The 15,444-nt window shown below is 41.0% G+C and overlaps 1 protein-coding gene across 1 annotated transcript; it reads left to right on the top strand.

Moving 5' to 3' along the window:
* The first annotated feature begins 695 nt into the window (after positions 1-695).
* LOC131267628 (uncharacterized) lies at positions 696-2,413 on the top strand. The gene is made up of 3 exons (XM_058270552.1): positions 696-1,024; positions 1,098-1,405; positions 1,476-2,413. The coding sequence occupies exons 1-3, from the start codon at positions 696-698 to the stop codon at positions 2,411-2,413; spliced, it is 1,575 nt and encodes a 524-aa protein (XP_058126535.1).
* Positions 2,414-15,444: the final 13,031 nt, after the last annotated feature.

Here is a 15,444-nt window from a genome sequence, read left to right as displayed (position 1 = left end):
TGAGCCATTTCAAGGTTACTTTTGCAAAGCTATGCCTGTTTCCGAAGGAAATGTGCCGCGTTTGGGTAACCTTGTGGGAAGCCATATTGGATTTGCAAGCTTACAACGTTCACTCGCAGGGCGGCGCTACTGTGCAAGCAGTCAATTGATTTTCTGTCTCTTTCTACCTGATGGAATAGATGTACTCAACCAAAACAGCCACCGAAATTGTTTGTTTTGATCATCGTCAGTTCAGTATCTGTTTGGCTATTCAACTTGTTTCGTGTGTTTTGGCCATTATTTTTGTGATTTAGTGTTGTGTATCATGAGTAATCGAGGACCGCATCCTTCAGCTGTTGCCGCATTGTGCGGAAAAAATCGCATTTTGCAAGCACAATGCAGGTCCGGTGCCTTTTACAAGCGCGTTGCAAGATTGATGCCGAAATCTGAGACAGCGGATAGCCTTGTGAATGTCGTGGCACCAACCGAGTTGTCGGGTAAATAATCTTATGTAGTTAATGTAGATTATTATGTGTAATGTAATAATTTAGTTTCATTTGTATCGGGAATCGGGCAAAACTGATGTATACCATCGCTTTGATTTCATTTTAGTTTCGGCTTCGTCGGACCAATTATTGTTGCCTTCTATCGATTTGCCGGTTGAGGAACCAACTGAACAATTGGATCCGCTTTTCTCTGACACTCAGGTATACGAAATGGACTTTGTTACGGACGATGAAGAGAGTAGTGATGAAGAGAATGCGATGGACGACGAGGAAAATACCGCAGATGATGAAGAAGATGGTCCCGATTATGCCAAGATGCCAGATGCAGAGTGTGTGCGATACTGGGCGTTAGCTGGGAACGAGTCGCTTGCAACCGTTGGACGAATGCTGGAGATGCTTCGTGCAAAAACGGATATGTACATCCCAAAAGATCCGAGGACTGTTCTACGAACAAAGCGGGATCGTGCAGCACTTTCAATTATTGGAGATGGGAGATTTTGGTACCACGGAATAAGCAAGTGTTTGCTAGCTGAGATGCGGTATGTAAATTTACCATGCTATGTAAAATACGTAATAATAAGTTACAATACGTTTTCATCTACTTTTTTTTAGGAAACATGCCACCGTTTCTGAGGTCATCCAGTTCGATATAAACATAGATGGACTTCCCTTACATAGCAGATCAAGAACACAGTTCTGGCCCATTTTGTTGAAGGTAGTGGACGAACCAGATTGGCCCATAATGGTCGTTGGTATTTATAGCGGGCAATCAAAACCGCAAAGCAATGACCAATTTCTAAGACCTCTGGTCGAAGAAATAAATGTTCTGTTCAGGACAGGACTTGTAATCAACGAAGCGACGATTCGTGTTTATCTGCGAGCAATAATAGCAGATACACCGGCAAGAGCATTTATAAAGGGTAATATCAAATATTAGTTTAACATCCTTTGTGTTGTTTTAATAAACATCATCGTTGTTCATGTTTTTAGGTGTGCAAGGCCATATGGGAAAACATTCCTGCCTAAAATGTTGCTGCGAAGGTGAAACGGTTCAGCAGCGAACAGTTTTTTTGGAAACAAACGCAGATCAACGCACAGACGATGCTTTCCGGAACAATGAATATGTTTTACATCAAACCGGAACCACGCCTCTGATAGATCTAGAGAACTTCGACATGATTGAAGATGTCATTGTGGGGGACCGACTACATCAGATTGACATCGGAGTAACGAAAAAACTACTCAACATTTGGTACGTGGGAGTTCTTCGTTCGACGAGAAGATGGAATCAGGGACAACGGAAGGTCATAAACCAAAGATTACAGTCGCAAACATTTCCATTCGAAACACCCCGCAAGCTTCATTGTCTTGACGACTTGGCATACTGGAAAGGGTCGGAATGTAAGGCGTTTCTGCATTATGCAGCTCCTGTAGTATTACGAGGAGTATTGACAGAGGAGCAATACCAGCACTTCATGCTATATTTCTGTGGAGTTACAATATTTTCATCGAAAGCCCACAAACGACACTGGAGCACAGGATCGGAGTTATTAAAAAAGTTTGTAGAAAGTTACGCCCAAGTCTACGGAAAGGCAGGTGTAACATCTAACGTACATAGCTTAATTCATATTTTTGAAGAGGCTATACGTTTTGGTAACCTAGACAGCTATTCGACGTATGTTTTTGAACGTAAGTTAGGGCAAATTAAAAACAAATTGATAAAAAGCAGTTATAGATGCTTAGAGCAAGTGATACGCCGAATTTTGGAACTTGAAAACTTCGACTTTCCTCGAAAACGAAAACAGTTTCCCTTTTTCAAGCAGAGAGGGCAAAACATTAAATTATTTGTTAGAAAAGGATTTATTATGAGTAATGATGGTGTGAATGATTGGTTTTTGAGTAAGCATAACCATGTGGTCACAGAGTAATTCGGGTTTTATAAGTGCTTTCAGCACTCTTGTCATCCTTTGCTTTGGTTCTTCAACGTTTATCATAGTTTGTAACCAATTTACTATGCCCGTTTTATACGTTGGCTCTGCTTCAAGGCGCTTATTAAATTGGACTAGTTGTTCTATAGTAGAAATTTGAAGAAAATCATAGTCTTTTAATGTTTGTGCAGGAGCTGGAGTGCCGTATGTAAATAAGGCATCTATCGATGCCTCCACTCTGACCAATCGATCCGTGAAATGCTGCATTTCCTCTGTGGAAGAATATCCTCACAATTTAAAAAAAAAAATTAAACAACCAAAATATCCATCTTACCTTGTATAATCTTCCGCATGATTCCAGCGGTCAGTGGTGTGTTGTCTGCTATTTGTTGACTAGACTCGATCTGTGTAAACGGATCTGTTTGCACGGATTTGTTTGCATGAATTGCCACTCCTTGTTGCAGCTGACTCGGGCCTAGGAAGAAACGAAACATTAAGCAAAATATACAACAACGAAAGGTTTTCTAAACTCACCAGGAGTAGCGGGAGACGAACCAGAAGGTTTAATAGGAAGGAAAACCACTTTTGGTTTTAGCTGACTCGGGCCTAGGAAGAAACGAAACATTAAGCAAAATATAAAACAACGAAAGGTTTTCTAAACTCACCAGGAGTAGCGGGAGAAGAACGACCAGAAAGCTTAGCAGGAGGAATAACTAATCTTTGTTGCAGCTGACTCGTACCTAGGAAGAAACGAAACAATGAACAAAATATTAAACAACGAAAGGTTTTCCAAACTCACCAGGAGTAGCGGGAGACGAACCAGAAGGTTTAGCAGGAAGAAAAACCAGTTTTTGGTTTGGCTGACTCGTGCCTAGAAACAAACGATACATTAAGCAAAATATAAAACAACGAAAGGTTTTCTAAACTCACCAGGAGTGGCGAGAGAAGAACGACCAGAAAGCTTAGCAGGAGGAATAACTAATCCTTGTTGCAGCTGACTCGGGCCTAGGAAGAAACAAAACATTAAGCAAAATATAAAACAACGAAAGGTTTTCCAAACTCACCAGGAGTAGCGGGAGACGAACCAGAAGGTTTAGCAGGAAGAAAAACCAGTTTTTGGTTTAGCTGACTCGTGCCTAGAAACAAACGATACATCAAGCAAAATATACAACAACGAAAGGTTTTCTAAACTCACCAGAAGGTTTAATAGGAAGGAAAACCACTTTTGGTTTTAGCTGACTCGGGCCTAGGAAGAAACGAAACATTAAGCAAAATATAAAACAACGAAAGGTTTTCTAAACTCACCAGGAGTAGCGGGAGAAGAACGACCAGAAAGCTTAGCAGGAGGAATAACCAATCCTTGTTGCAGCTGACTCGTGCCTAGGAAGAAACGATACATTAAGCAAAATATAAAACAACGAAAGGTTTTCTAAACTCACCAGGAGTGGCGGAAGACGAACCAGAAGGTTTAGCAGGAGGAATAACCAATCCTTGTTGCAGCTGACTGGGGCCTAGGAAGAAACGAAACATTAAGCAAAACTAAACTTAAGCAACTAAAGCATTGTTATATTTGGGTTTACCTTCAATCATATCTTCCTCTGTGAGGACCAACTCTTCCAAAATCCGACGCTTCTTGGCCGATCCTAACTTGTCATTCGATGCAATATCCATCGCTGGAAATTAAAAAAAAATTGAAGACATGTTATAAAATTGCACTGGGTGAATTTGTTAAAATATTTTTGCTCTATATATATAGGCATAGTATCATCTCCAGTTACAACGGCACCAACGGTTCAACGAAATTATCGTGCATCCCGAACTTCAACGATCACAACCCACCCGGGTTCAAAACAGCTCGTCGGCCGTACACAAAGGTAATTGAATGGAAAAGTACTGACCTAACCAAACTGTCTCTCTCTGTCCCACAGAAATACTAAAGCACGAAAATCGGAAGCTCGCGAACACACGGAAGTATCAGAGAGAATATCGCAGAAGAAACAGCACCTTACACGTTCACAGGCAACATACGACTGACTAACTGGCTTGACAGGTGCATAAATCACAAAATCGCGAAGAGGATCACAAGTGCATATGAATATGCAGAAAACTACACAAATAAATCTGACGAAATCAGGAGTGGCGGGAGAAGAACGACCAGAAAGCTTAGCAGGAGGAATAACTAATCTTTGTTGCAGCTGACTCGTACCTAGGAAGAAACGAAACAATGAACAAAATATTAAACAACGAAAGGTTTTCCAAACTCACCAGGAGTAGCGGGAGACGAACCAGAAGGTTTAGCAGGAAGAAAAACCAGTTTTTGGTTTGGCTGACTCGTGCCTAGAAACAAACGATACATTAAGCAAAATATACAACAACGAAAGGTTTTCTAAACTCACCAGAAGGTTTAATAGGAAGGAAAACCACTTTTGGTTTTAGCTGACTCGGGCCTAGGAAGAAACGAAACATTAAGCAAAATATAAAACAACGAAAGGTTTTCTAAACTCACCAGGAGTAGCGGGAGAAGAACGACCAGAAAGCTTAGCAGGAGGAATAACTAATCTTTGTTGCAGCTGACTCGTACCTAGGAAGAAACGAAACAATGAACAAAATATTAAACAACGAAAGGTTTTCCAAACTCACCAGGAGTAGCGGGAGACGAACCAGAAGGTTTAGCAGGAAGAAAAACCAGTTTTTGGTTTGGCTGACTCGTGCCTAGAAACAAACGATACATTAAGCAAAATATAAAACAACGAAAGGTTTTCTAAACTCACCAGGAGTGGCGAGAGAAGAACGACCAGAAAGCTTAGCAGGAGGAATAACTAATCCTTGTTGCAGCTGACTCGGGCCTAGGAAGAAACAAAACATTAAGCAAAATATAAAACAACGAAAGGTTTTCCAAACTCACCAGGAGTAGCGGGAGACGAACCAGAAGGTTTAGCAGGAAGAAAAACCAGTTTTTGGTTTAGCTGACTCGTGCCTAGAAACAAACGATACATCAAGCAAAATATACAACAACGAAAGGTTTTCTAAACTCACCAGAAGGTTTAATAGGAAGGAAAACCACTTTTGGTTTTAGCTGACTCGGGCCTAGGAAGAAACGAAACATTAAGCAAAATATAAAACAACGAAAGGTTTTCTAAACTCACCAGGAGTAGCGGGAGAAGAACGACCAGAAAGCTTAGCAGGAGGAATAACCAATCCTTGTTGCAGCTGACTCGTGCCTAGGAAGAAACGATACATTAAGCAAAATATAAAACAACGAAAGGTTTTCTAAACTCACCAGGAGTGGCGGAAGACGAACCAGAAGGTTTAGCAGGAGGAATAACCAATCCTTGTTGCAGCTGACTGGGGCCTAGGAAGAAACGAAACATTAAGCAAAACTAAACTTAAGCAACTAAAGCATTGTTATATTTGGGTTTACCTTCAATCATATCTTCCTCTGTGAGGACCAACTCTTCCAAAATCCGACGCTTCTTGGCCGATCCTAACTTGTCATTCGATGCAATATCCATCGCTGGAAATTAAAAAAAAATTGAAGACATGTTATAAAATTGCACTGGGTGAATTTGTTAAAATATTTTTGCTCTATATATATAGGCATAGTATCATCTCCAGTTACAACGGCACCAACGGTTCAACGAAATTATCGTGCATCCCGAACTTCAACGATCACAACCCACCCGGGTTCAAAACAGCTCGTCGGCCGTACACAAAGGTAATTGAATGGAAAAGTACTGACCTAACCAAACTGTCTCTCTCTGTCCCACAGAAATACTAAAGCACGAAAATCGGAAGCTCGCGAACACACGGAAGTATCAGAGAGAATATCGCAGAAGAAACAGCACCTTACACGTTCACAGGCAACATACGACTGACTAACTGGCTTGACAGGTGCATAAATCACAAAATCGCGACGAGGATCACAACCCAGGTAACCACGAGCTGTCATCTTTGGAACATTCAATGTTTATACCATGTGCGAGAGCGAGTGCGCACGACTCAAGGAAGCAATCCCATTGTGCCTCCCTTTCCACTGCACCACACAAATTTGTAAACAAATTCAGAATCAACGTCGCAAGCTTCCAGCACTTCGGAAATTTTAATTTTGTTAAAAGTGGTGTCCATAGCTAGTGAAAATGGCAAACAAAAACAACTTTCTAGAGCAGCTTCAGCGTTCTGCTAGTTTGTACTAAGTGAATGCTGAAAGATTTGATCAGGAAAGCCAACATTCTTGTGGAACGGACCGTAAGTGTTTGTGCTTGTGCTGCTCCAAATGTGAATGCGAAATTTAAATATATGATTATTTATTTCAGAAGCTCCTAGTACCAGTGTGGGTCAGCTAGAGATTGATGACGATTCTTTGATCGTCTTCGACCTAGTTGGTTCAGAAGAAGAAACCCGTTCCGGAGACGATCAGGCTCAAGACGAAGTCTCAAGAATCGATGGTGTACCGGATAACGTGAGCAGATTAGGTAGATTGAGTGGAAGTACTTCGAAGTAAGACAACGCGACGATGGAGGAATGTATAAGGTTTTTGGCAGTAGTTCAAAATCTGTTTCATTCGACTGTGATCATGATGTTAGATATTTTACGAGAGAATCAGCTGCCGAAGGACATGCTGTTTAGTTTGTCCAAACGATTCAGGTAAGATGATTGAAATATTAGTCGAATGGGCAAATACACGTATCGTGATGTTGAATTATTATTTATTTCTAGCAATGTGACTTTACCTGCTTCGATGTCTCTAAATTTAACTATCGATGGGTTGCCACTACACAGACAGATTCTTATGAACATCCATGAGCCTCGGTGGCAGTCTTCAGCGGCTCGACGAAGCCGCTAAGGATCGAAGAGTTTCTAAGGCATGTGTGCAGGAGCTTAACGACCTTTTGGATTACGGAGCCATCATCAACGAAATGCAACATGAAATAAAAGTTCGTGCAATTATAGCTGCTGCTCTGGCACGAGCATTTATTAAAAGTAAGACTTTTTTTCTCTCTAATTGTTACTTTACTCATCTTTGTTACGTCCGTTTTCAGCTGTGACAAACTTCAATGGGAAACATGGAAGTTGTTAGTGTACTACCGAAGGCGAATATAATCCGAATTCGCACACATTAGTTTTTAAAGGGCGATCGTTAATCCATTTGAACCTACTGGCCCAAATGTTTGCCCCGGTTTGTTTGCCTCACTGAGTGGAACCAACATACAAGATACCAGGGAAATAAGCTACTAGCTAGCGGTCACCCAACCAGATGAGGAGGGTCAACATCTATTTGTACGTTTATCTCATACATTGGTGGAGTAAGTTTAAGAAATGATCAATCTATCGAAAGAATAATATAAACATGTAACATATATGTGCATCCAACACTCACATTAAATACAAAATATTGAGTTTTCGTTCCATAACGACATCTATTCATTTTAATTTTAATTCAACACTGAAATAATTTTACAGATAAAAGAAATATCGATTATTTGTATACATAAACCCTAGAGGAACAAATAAACAAAATGGAAATCACAAAACCTATCTTAACAAAAAAACAATATCATATCATGAAGCTTTTTCAACAGGTGATGACTGACCACAGTCATTCCATGGAATAACGAAAAGCACCATTCGGTTCGAAAATTAGCCAAATCAATGAAACACACAATGAAAACGATGTTTCACCAAGTGATGCGCCGACATGAATCTCCACGGAAATACCCATAGCAAGCATCCAAATGTTGGTCCACAAGACGCACCTGGAAAACCATGATCAAAAAGAAATACTTAATCGTTTGGTGGCAGCACATAGTGAATCAAAGCAAAAGCAGTGCATCAGCGTACAGATACATACAGATACATTGCGGCTACTTTTACAGCCGACTGGTGCTTTTCGTTGTGCCAAGGAATAACTGTGGTCAGCCATCACCTGTTGAAAATGTTTGTTGATAGATATTGGCATTTAAGCTACCAATCGTCGAAGCGGAGCGTGGCTCATGTGATTTGGTGAGCCGACAACAACATACCTCTTCTTGTCCCAAGCAGTTCGAGCCTCAGAAGCAGCAAACACCAACACAAGTAAGTAACAATACTAGTTATAAAAAGATTTGAACCAAATGATCCATATTCCCCTCTAATAGGTTGGACAATAATAGTTGCAACTAAATGACAAGCGAGACCGGTGGAAATACAGCGGCTGATCCCAAAGAGTGGGAGATGCAAGATCGTCAAGTGGAACTACAAACTATTTTAAATTCACCGTTTTTTTTATTTCATATCGCTATACTTTTTCACCGGGTTTGACCGTCGGTAAAAATGGCCGCCTCCATGAGTTGTCAAAACTCAAACGGCTGGGTTACACTTCCTAATGTAGTAGTTTATTGGAAGGTGGAAAAACGTTCTAAAGATCTGACAGAATGTTCCAAAGATGCTTGTCAATTGTTAGTTGGGAAGTGCATATGAATACAGGGGAGGGTCCGGTCTCGGTTGGGATTCGAACCCACGCCGTCGAGGTGGTCAGCCCCGGCACTCAATAAGTCCAATTTAATGAGCGTCTAGAAGCAGAGCCAGCGTATAAAACGGACATAGTGAATTGGCTACAAACTATGGTAAATGTTGAAGAACCGAAGCAAAGGATGACAAGGGTACTGAAAGCACAATACACAATACAATACCATAAAACTACAAGTTTGCATTTATGTGTGCATTTATTCGACAAGAGTACGAAGTAAAGGAAAGAATATCATTTCTCCCTCCTCTTCTCCGATGGTTTTTACTAGTTTACATTTTATATCTTTAAATTCTAGTTCGATGGATTCCTCTGGAAGATCTATGATCCGCTTTTTTCGTAGAACAATGCTTGGATCTTTTGGGATGTTCATATCCGGTTTTGCACGAAGCATCTCGAGCATTTGTCCAACGGTTGCAACTCGTTCCCAGTTAACGCCCAGTATCGCACACACTCTGCATCTGGCATCTTGGCATAATCGGGACCATCTTATTCGTCATCTGCGGAATTTTCCTCGTCGTCCATCGCATTCTCTTCATCACTACTCTCTTCATCGTCCGTAACAAAGCCCATTTCGTGTGGGCGCCCATTCCGAGTGTCAGAGAAAAGCGGATCCAATTGTTCAGTTGGTTCCTCATCCGGCAAATCAATAGAAGGCAACAATAATTGGTTTGACGAAACCGAAACTAAAATGAAATCAAAGCGATGGTATACATCAGTTTTGCTCGATTCCCGATACAAATGAAACTAAATTATTACATTACACATAATAATCTACATTAACTACATAAGATTATTTACCCGACAACTCGGTTGGTACCACGACATTCACAAAGCTATCCGTTGTCTCGGATTTCGGCATCAATCTTGCAACGCGCTTGTAAAAGGCACCGGACCTGCGTTGTGCTTGCAAAATGCGATTTTTTCCGCACAATGCAGCAACAGCTGAAGGATGCGGTCCTCGATTACTCATGGTTAACACAGAATCACAAAAATAATAGCCAAAACACACGAAAGAAGTTGAATAGCCAAACAGATACTGAACTGACGATGATCAAAACAAACAATTTCGGTGGCTGTTTTGGTTGAGTACATCTATTCCATCAGGTAGAAAGAGACAGAAAATCAATTGACTGCTTGCACAGTAGCGCCGCCCTGCGAGTGAACGTTTCGCGGCACATTTCCTTCGGAAACAGGCATAGCTTTGCAAAAGTAACCTTGAAATGGCTCACAAATCTAGCCTCGGTGCTGGTAGTGTGGTAGTGTGCTTCATTTCGTGGTTTGAATTTTCCGTTACGTATCAATATTTTCGAATATTTTTGTTTAGCTGGAAAGTTCTTTAAAATGTCTCGTGAAATTCTTACTGAAAATTGTAACTGAAAATATTAATTTCCACAAAGAGCTTTAATATTTATTTTCATAAAGGTCGCCTTTTCAAAAACATTCTTATTTACATTTGTACATTGTGTTTGGTGCATGTTTTCTCCATAATTGCTTCCTTTCTGAGGCATTTTGTGATATATGACCACATATTGCACATATAGCCTGCACAATCAGATGGAGTAATTAACAAAGCTGCTCCTGCGATGGCGTTCATCATCTCCGCTTCGTTCTGTGGATTGGACCGTCGAGTAATTTCCCACACAACACATATGCATGTAAATCGAATATCAACTTGAAATAATCGTACTTCTATGCAATATGATTGAATCGTAGATGATGCAAAAATAATGCGTATACGTACAAAAGTGGAGGCGCTAACCGTACATTGTTCAAAATGTATATGTTTAGTCGTATATTTTCTAAGTCGGCATCATATACGACTTACGATATACATTAGCCGTACATTGCTCGTTCAAGTATATTTATGCATAAAGAAAATCGTATTACATTCTTAATCGGCATCATATGCAACAAAAAATATACATTGCTCGTACATTGTCTATGCATAATGCGATTCCGATTCGAAATATACTAATATGAGATTCAATTTATTCAACTTAATACGACTTCGTGTTGTGTGGGTTGCTTCCACTGACTGAACAAATTCTCAATCGGGTTGAGGAATGGCGAGTACGGAGGAAGGAATAACAGCTCATGTCCGCCTTGCTCTACGGCATTCTGTACGGCTTCACCCTTGGGGAATCTTACGTTGTCCATAATGATCACACTGTGGTTCACGTTGTGGCTGCTCAGCTTTTCGTTCAGCTCTTCGATGAATTCCAGAAACAATTCTCGATTGAAGGCTCTTGTTTTCATCGAGTAATGAACGATACCATTACGGTTCATAGCGCAGGCTATCGAGATGTTTCTTGATCTCAAGTGAGGCACTACTTTGGTGGCGCGCGTACCTTGCAGTGATCTCCCTCGGGTGCAGCGCATATTCATTGTTGAATCCGACTTCGTCGACAAATACTATGCCGCAATCGCCTATTTGTGCCATTGGTAGACTGGAGAACATGTTGGCATAATCGTAGTGGAGCTCGATGTTATCCGGCGCGTTTCTGCGTGCCGGTATCAAATAGACTCTTTTGAACGAGTAGTTGAATCCTGCTATCTGCCTCGATATTGTCGTAGGTGATACTTCAATACCAAATTCTTCACGTAGTTTCCTCTGCAAAACCTTTAGCGTCACAGAACAATCCTCGTCGATCAAAGCTCGTATGCGATTCACATGGTTTTGATCCAACTTTTTCCGCTGCGGACCTCCCCGTTTGACTGCTTCGACTATTCCGGTGTTAACAAATTTTCTAATGATTTCGTACACTGTACTTCTTTTTATATCGAACATTCCGCAAATTGCATCCGTATCAGCATTGTTTTCATATGCAGTAACCACTCTCTCTCTAACGTCATTTGAAATCGTCTTCCGAGTTCGCTTTGCAAGCGCGGAATCTGAATTGCTCATTTTTGACTAGCTTTTAAGACTTTTTTACTTCGCTGAACACCTGCATCAATGGAATACTGCGCTTGAATGATTTTTTTTCCTACAGTCACACTGTATTTATACCCAAATTAGGCGAGTTAGGCGAGAAAGAAAGTTAGGGTACACGAAAGCCTAACTCGCTTAACTTGGGAATAAATACAGCGTCTCTTTAGGAAAAAGTGTCATTCAAGTGCAGTATTTCATTGATGATGAAGCAAATTACTCGACGGTCCAATCCACTGAACGAAGCGGAGCTGATGAACGCCATCGCAGGAGCAGCTTCGTTAATTACTCCATCTGATTGTGCAGGCTATATGTGCAATATGTGGTCATATATCACAAAATGCCTCAGAAAGGAAGCAATTATGGAGTAAATATGCACCAAACACAATGTACAAATGTAACTAAGAATGTTTTTGAAAAGGCGACCTTTATGAAAATAAATATTAAAGCTCTTTATGGAAATTAATATTTTCATTTACAATTTATAGAAAAAAAATTCCTGAGACATTTTAAAGAACTTTCCAGCTAAACAAAAATATTCGAACGCGTGCGGCGAACGGTTTAATAGGTGCGGTCAACGCGCAAAGGGTGCTCCCATTATCTTAGAAGGGTCTGTCATCTTCGTTATGGTTTGGACGGAGTTGCTAAATGGCGCTCGCGCTATCTTAATAGCTCCGGCGATCGTATTAATGTTTTGGACGGTGTCACTATAGGCCTTGGCCATCGCGCTAAACAGTGGTAAAAGGTATAAGATGCAAGCGGTCCGCGACAATGACATCATTAATCATGTCGAAACCACGAAGATCTAGCAGCGGCGTCCTTACAATGTTTCGGGTATTCATGCTCCCGGAATCCCTGGTCTGTTCTTTTGGGTGCGTTTACGCCAGGAAACACAACAGTGCGGCCAGCTTTATTGTACTCCCCATGTACAGTGCACTTCATGCACCCTGCGTAGCCTGTATGTCCAACAATACCTGCGTCGAAAGGTAAAATCAGTTAAATAAATTACTGTATATGCCACATAAATAATATATCCTTTTTATAGTGCAGCTTACCATTTACGAACGATCTAGCAGGAGTGTCCGCGATAACGGCCCGTAGTTTGATCGCTATGTTTTCTCCATTTATGACGATTCCATGCTCGATAAGGAAATTCATCACCTCTATCATCCAACGCAGGCATTCCTCGACGCGTTCGGGCATCGTGTATCTGTAAAAAATGGCAACCGTCATTACAGGCACTTGTGGTAGCTCGTGTATATTCATAAGTATGGGCCAAAACTGCAAGGTAAAAAGAAAATGTGTTGCAGGGTGGTATAGATTTCCTAGGATTATACACCTTTTACCACTGTTTAGCGCGATGGCCAAGGCCTTTAGCGACACCGTCCAAAACATTAATACGATCGCCGGAGCTATTACACCTTTTACCCCTGTTTAGCGCGATGGCCAAGGCGTTTAGTGACACCGTCCAAAACATTAATACGATCGCCGAAGCTATTAAGATAGCGCAAGCGCCGTTTAGCAACTCCATCCAAAGCATTAAGAAGATGACAGACCCTTCTAAGATAATGGGAGCACCCTTTGCGCGTTGACCGCACCTATTAAACCGTTCGCCGCACCTTTTAGCGGCAGTCATTTTTCCGAGCCTTTTGTGAGCGCTTTTGTTCAAAGACTCGATTGTAGAGGTGGATGTTTCATTTCGTGGTTTGGATTTTCCGTTACGTATCAATAGTTTCGAATATTTTTTGTTTATCTGGAAAGTTCTTTAACATGTCTGTCAGATGTTTGACTTTAGACTAACTCGCCTTACAAGGGAGAACGTTAGGGTACACTTAAGTGTAAATCACCCAATTTAGGTATTTACGTATGTCGTTGACGAGGTGGTGTTTTGGTGGTTTTGCGTCGCCTACTCGTCAAGAAAAAAGGCAACAGGTACATTGAACTGACACAGTAAACCATATGAAAATTATGTTGATACGGATACGATTTGTAGAATCATTAGAATATTTCTTAACCCCGGAATAGTAAAAGTAGGCTAACGGGGAGGTCTGCAGCAAAATGGCCCAAAACCATGTAAATCGCATACAAGCTTTGATCGAAGAGGATTGTTCTATCACACTCATGGTTTTGCAGATGAAACAGCGCGAAGAATTTGGCTTTAAAATGTCAACTATATCAATTTAGAAAGATAACGGGATTTTACTCGAAAAATGTTAAAAAATTAATAGTTTCATTTAAAATCATTAGAAAGCATTTCTCTTGAAATTCAAACAACTTTCCAGCTAAAAAAAAAATTGAAAATATTGATATGTAACGGAAAATTCAAATCACGAAATGAAGCATCCACCTCTACAATCAACTCTTTGAACAAAAGCACTCACAAAAGGCTCGCAAAATTGACTGCCGCTAAAAGGTGCGGCGAACGGTCTAATAGGTGCGGTCAACGCGCAAAGTATGATCCCATTATCTTAGAAGGGTCTGGTATCTTCTTAATGCTGTCTCTAAACGACGCTTGCCTTATCTTAATAGCTCCGGCGATCGTATTAATTGAGGGTATTATGATTGGGAGCGCGGAAACGATACACTTCTCGACACTGCCCCATACAAAAGGTAAACAACACTTTGAAAAAAGCGAAAAAATGGCTGGCCGTCTCGACGATCCAAAACGACGCCACCCCAAGGAGAGAAAAAATGGCGTTTCGACCCGAACCCATGAAAGTTCCATACAAAAAAACCCCTCCACAACGGGAGAGTTACCCCGCAACCACTCTTCCACCGTTTGTCATACCCCTCACTTCCTGATGACAATCCAAATGCTGTCTGCTCTATCGTTCCGTCCTTTTCTCTCGCGTTATGTTCCCAACAGCATAGACTTGTGCGTGTGAGCATCAGCCCGTTGAGGAATTGTTTACATTTTGAAACAAACGGTCGTGCAGTCCCAGCCAGCAATATCTGTCAATTTTTGGTGACGGTCCGCAATCGGGTCTAACGGAAGCACGAAAGACCGTCAATCCAAGCCGATGGGTGCACGCACACATGTAAACTCCTGCTTCACGCACACATAAGCAGTAGAGGCAGCCATTTTTTTATTTTATTATAATTCAATTTATGTCAATAATAAATTCATAATTTCAATGCACATATTCGTTTATTTCAATAAATATACATTGAATTTCAAATAACAACAATTACAATTACAATATTACTATTCGTTACGGTAACAATACGTTTACACTTAAGATGTCCATCCTGTCTCCGTGTAAAATCCGGGAGATGCCTTTTTTACCGCTCTGCGTCCGGATCAGCTCAGCGTCAGAATGCCGGGATGATTCGGGGTATGACTTCTTGGCTGCATCTGTTGAGAGGCCTCTTGCTCAGCACAGCGCCAGAATGCTGGGATATGTGAAACGGACGATGCATTCTCTATCGGCTGCAGCGGTTGAGAGTCATCCGGGACAACACAGCGCCAAAGAACAGCTGCCTTCCAAAACACAAACAGCAAACGCGGCTGTTCATTATTCCATCTGTTTCACATATATAACACTACTGATCACGAAAAGAACACTAAATCACATATTTAAAATTGAAATTACTCAGAAA

Source organism: Anopheles coustani, chromosome 3 (assembly GCF_943734705.1).
Source record: "Anopheles coustani chromosome 3, idAnoCousDA_361_x.2, whole genome shotgun sequence".
NCBI classification, from domain to species: domain Eukaryota; kingdom Metazoa; phylum Arthropoda; class Insecta; order Diptera; family Culicidae; genus Anopheles; species Anopheles coustani.
This window is presented reverse-complemented; position numbering and strand designations above follow the sequence as displayed.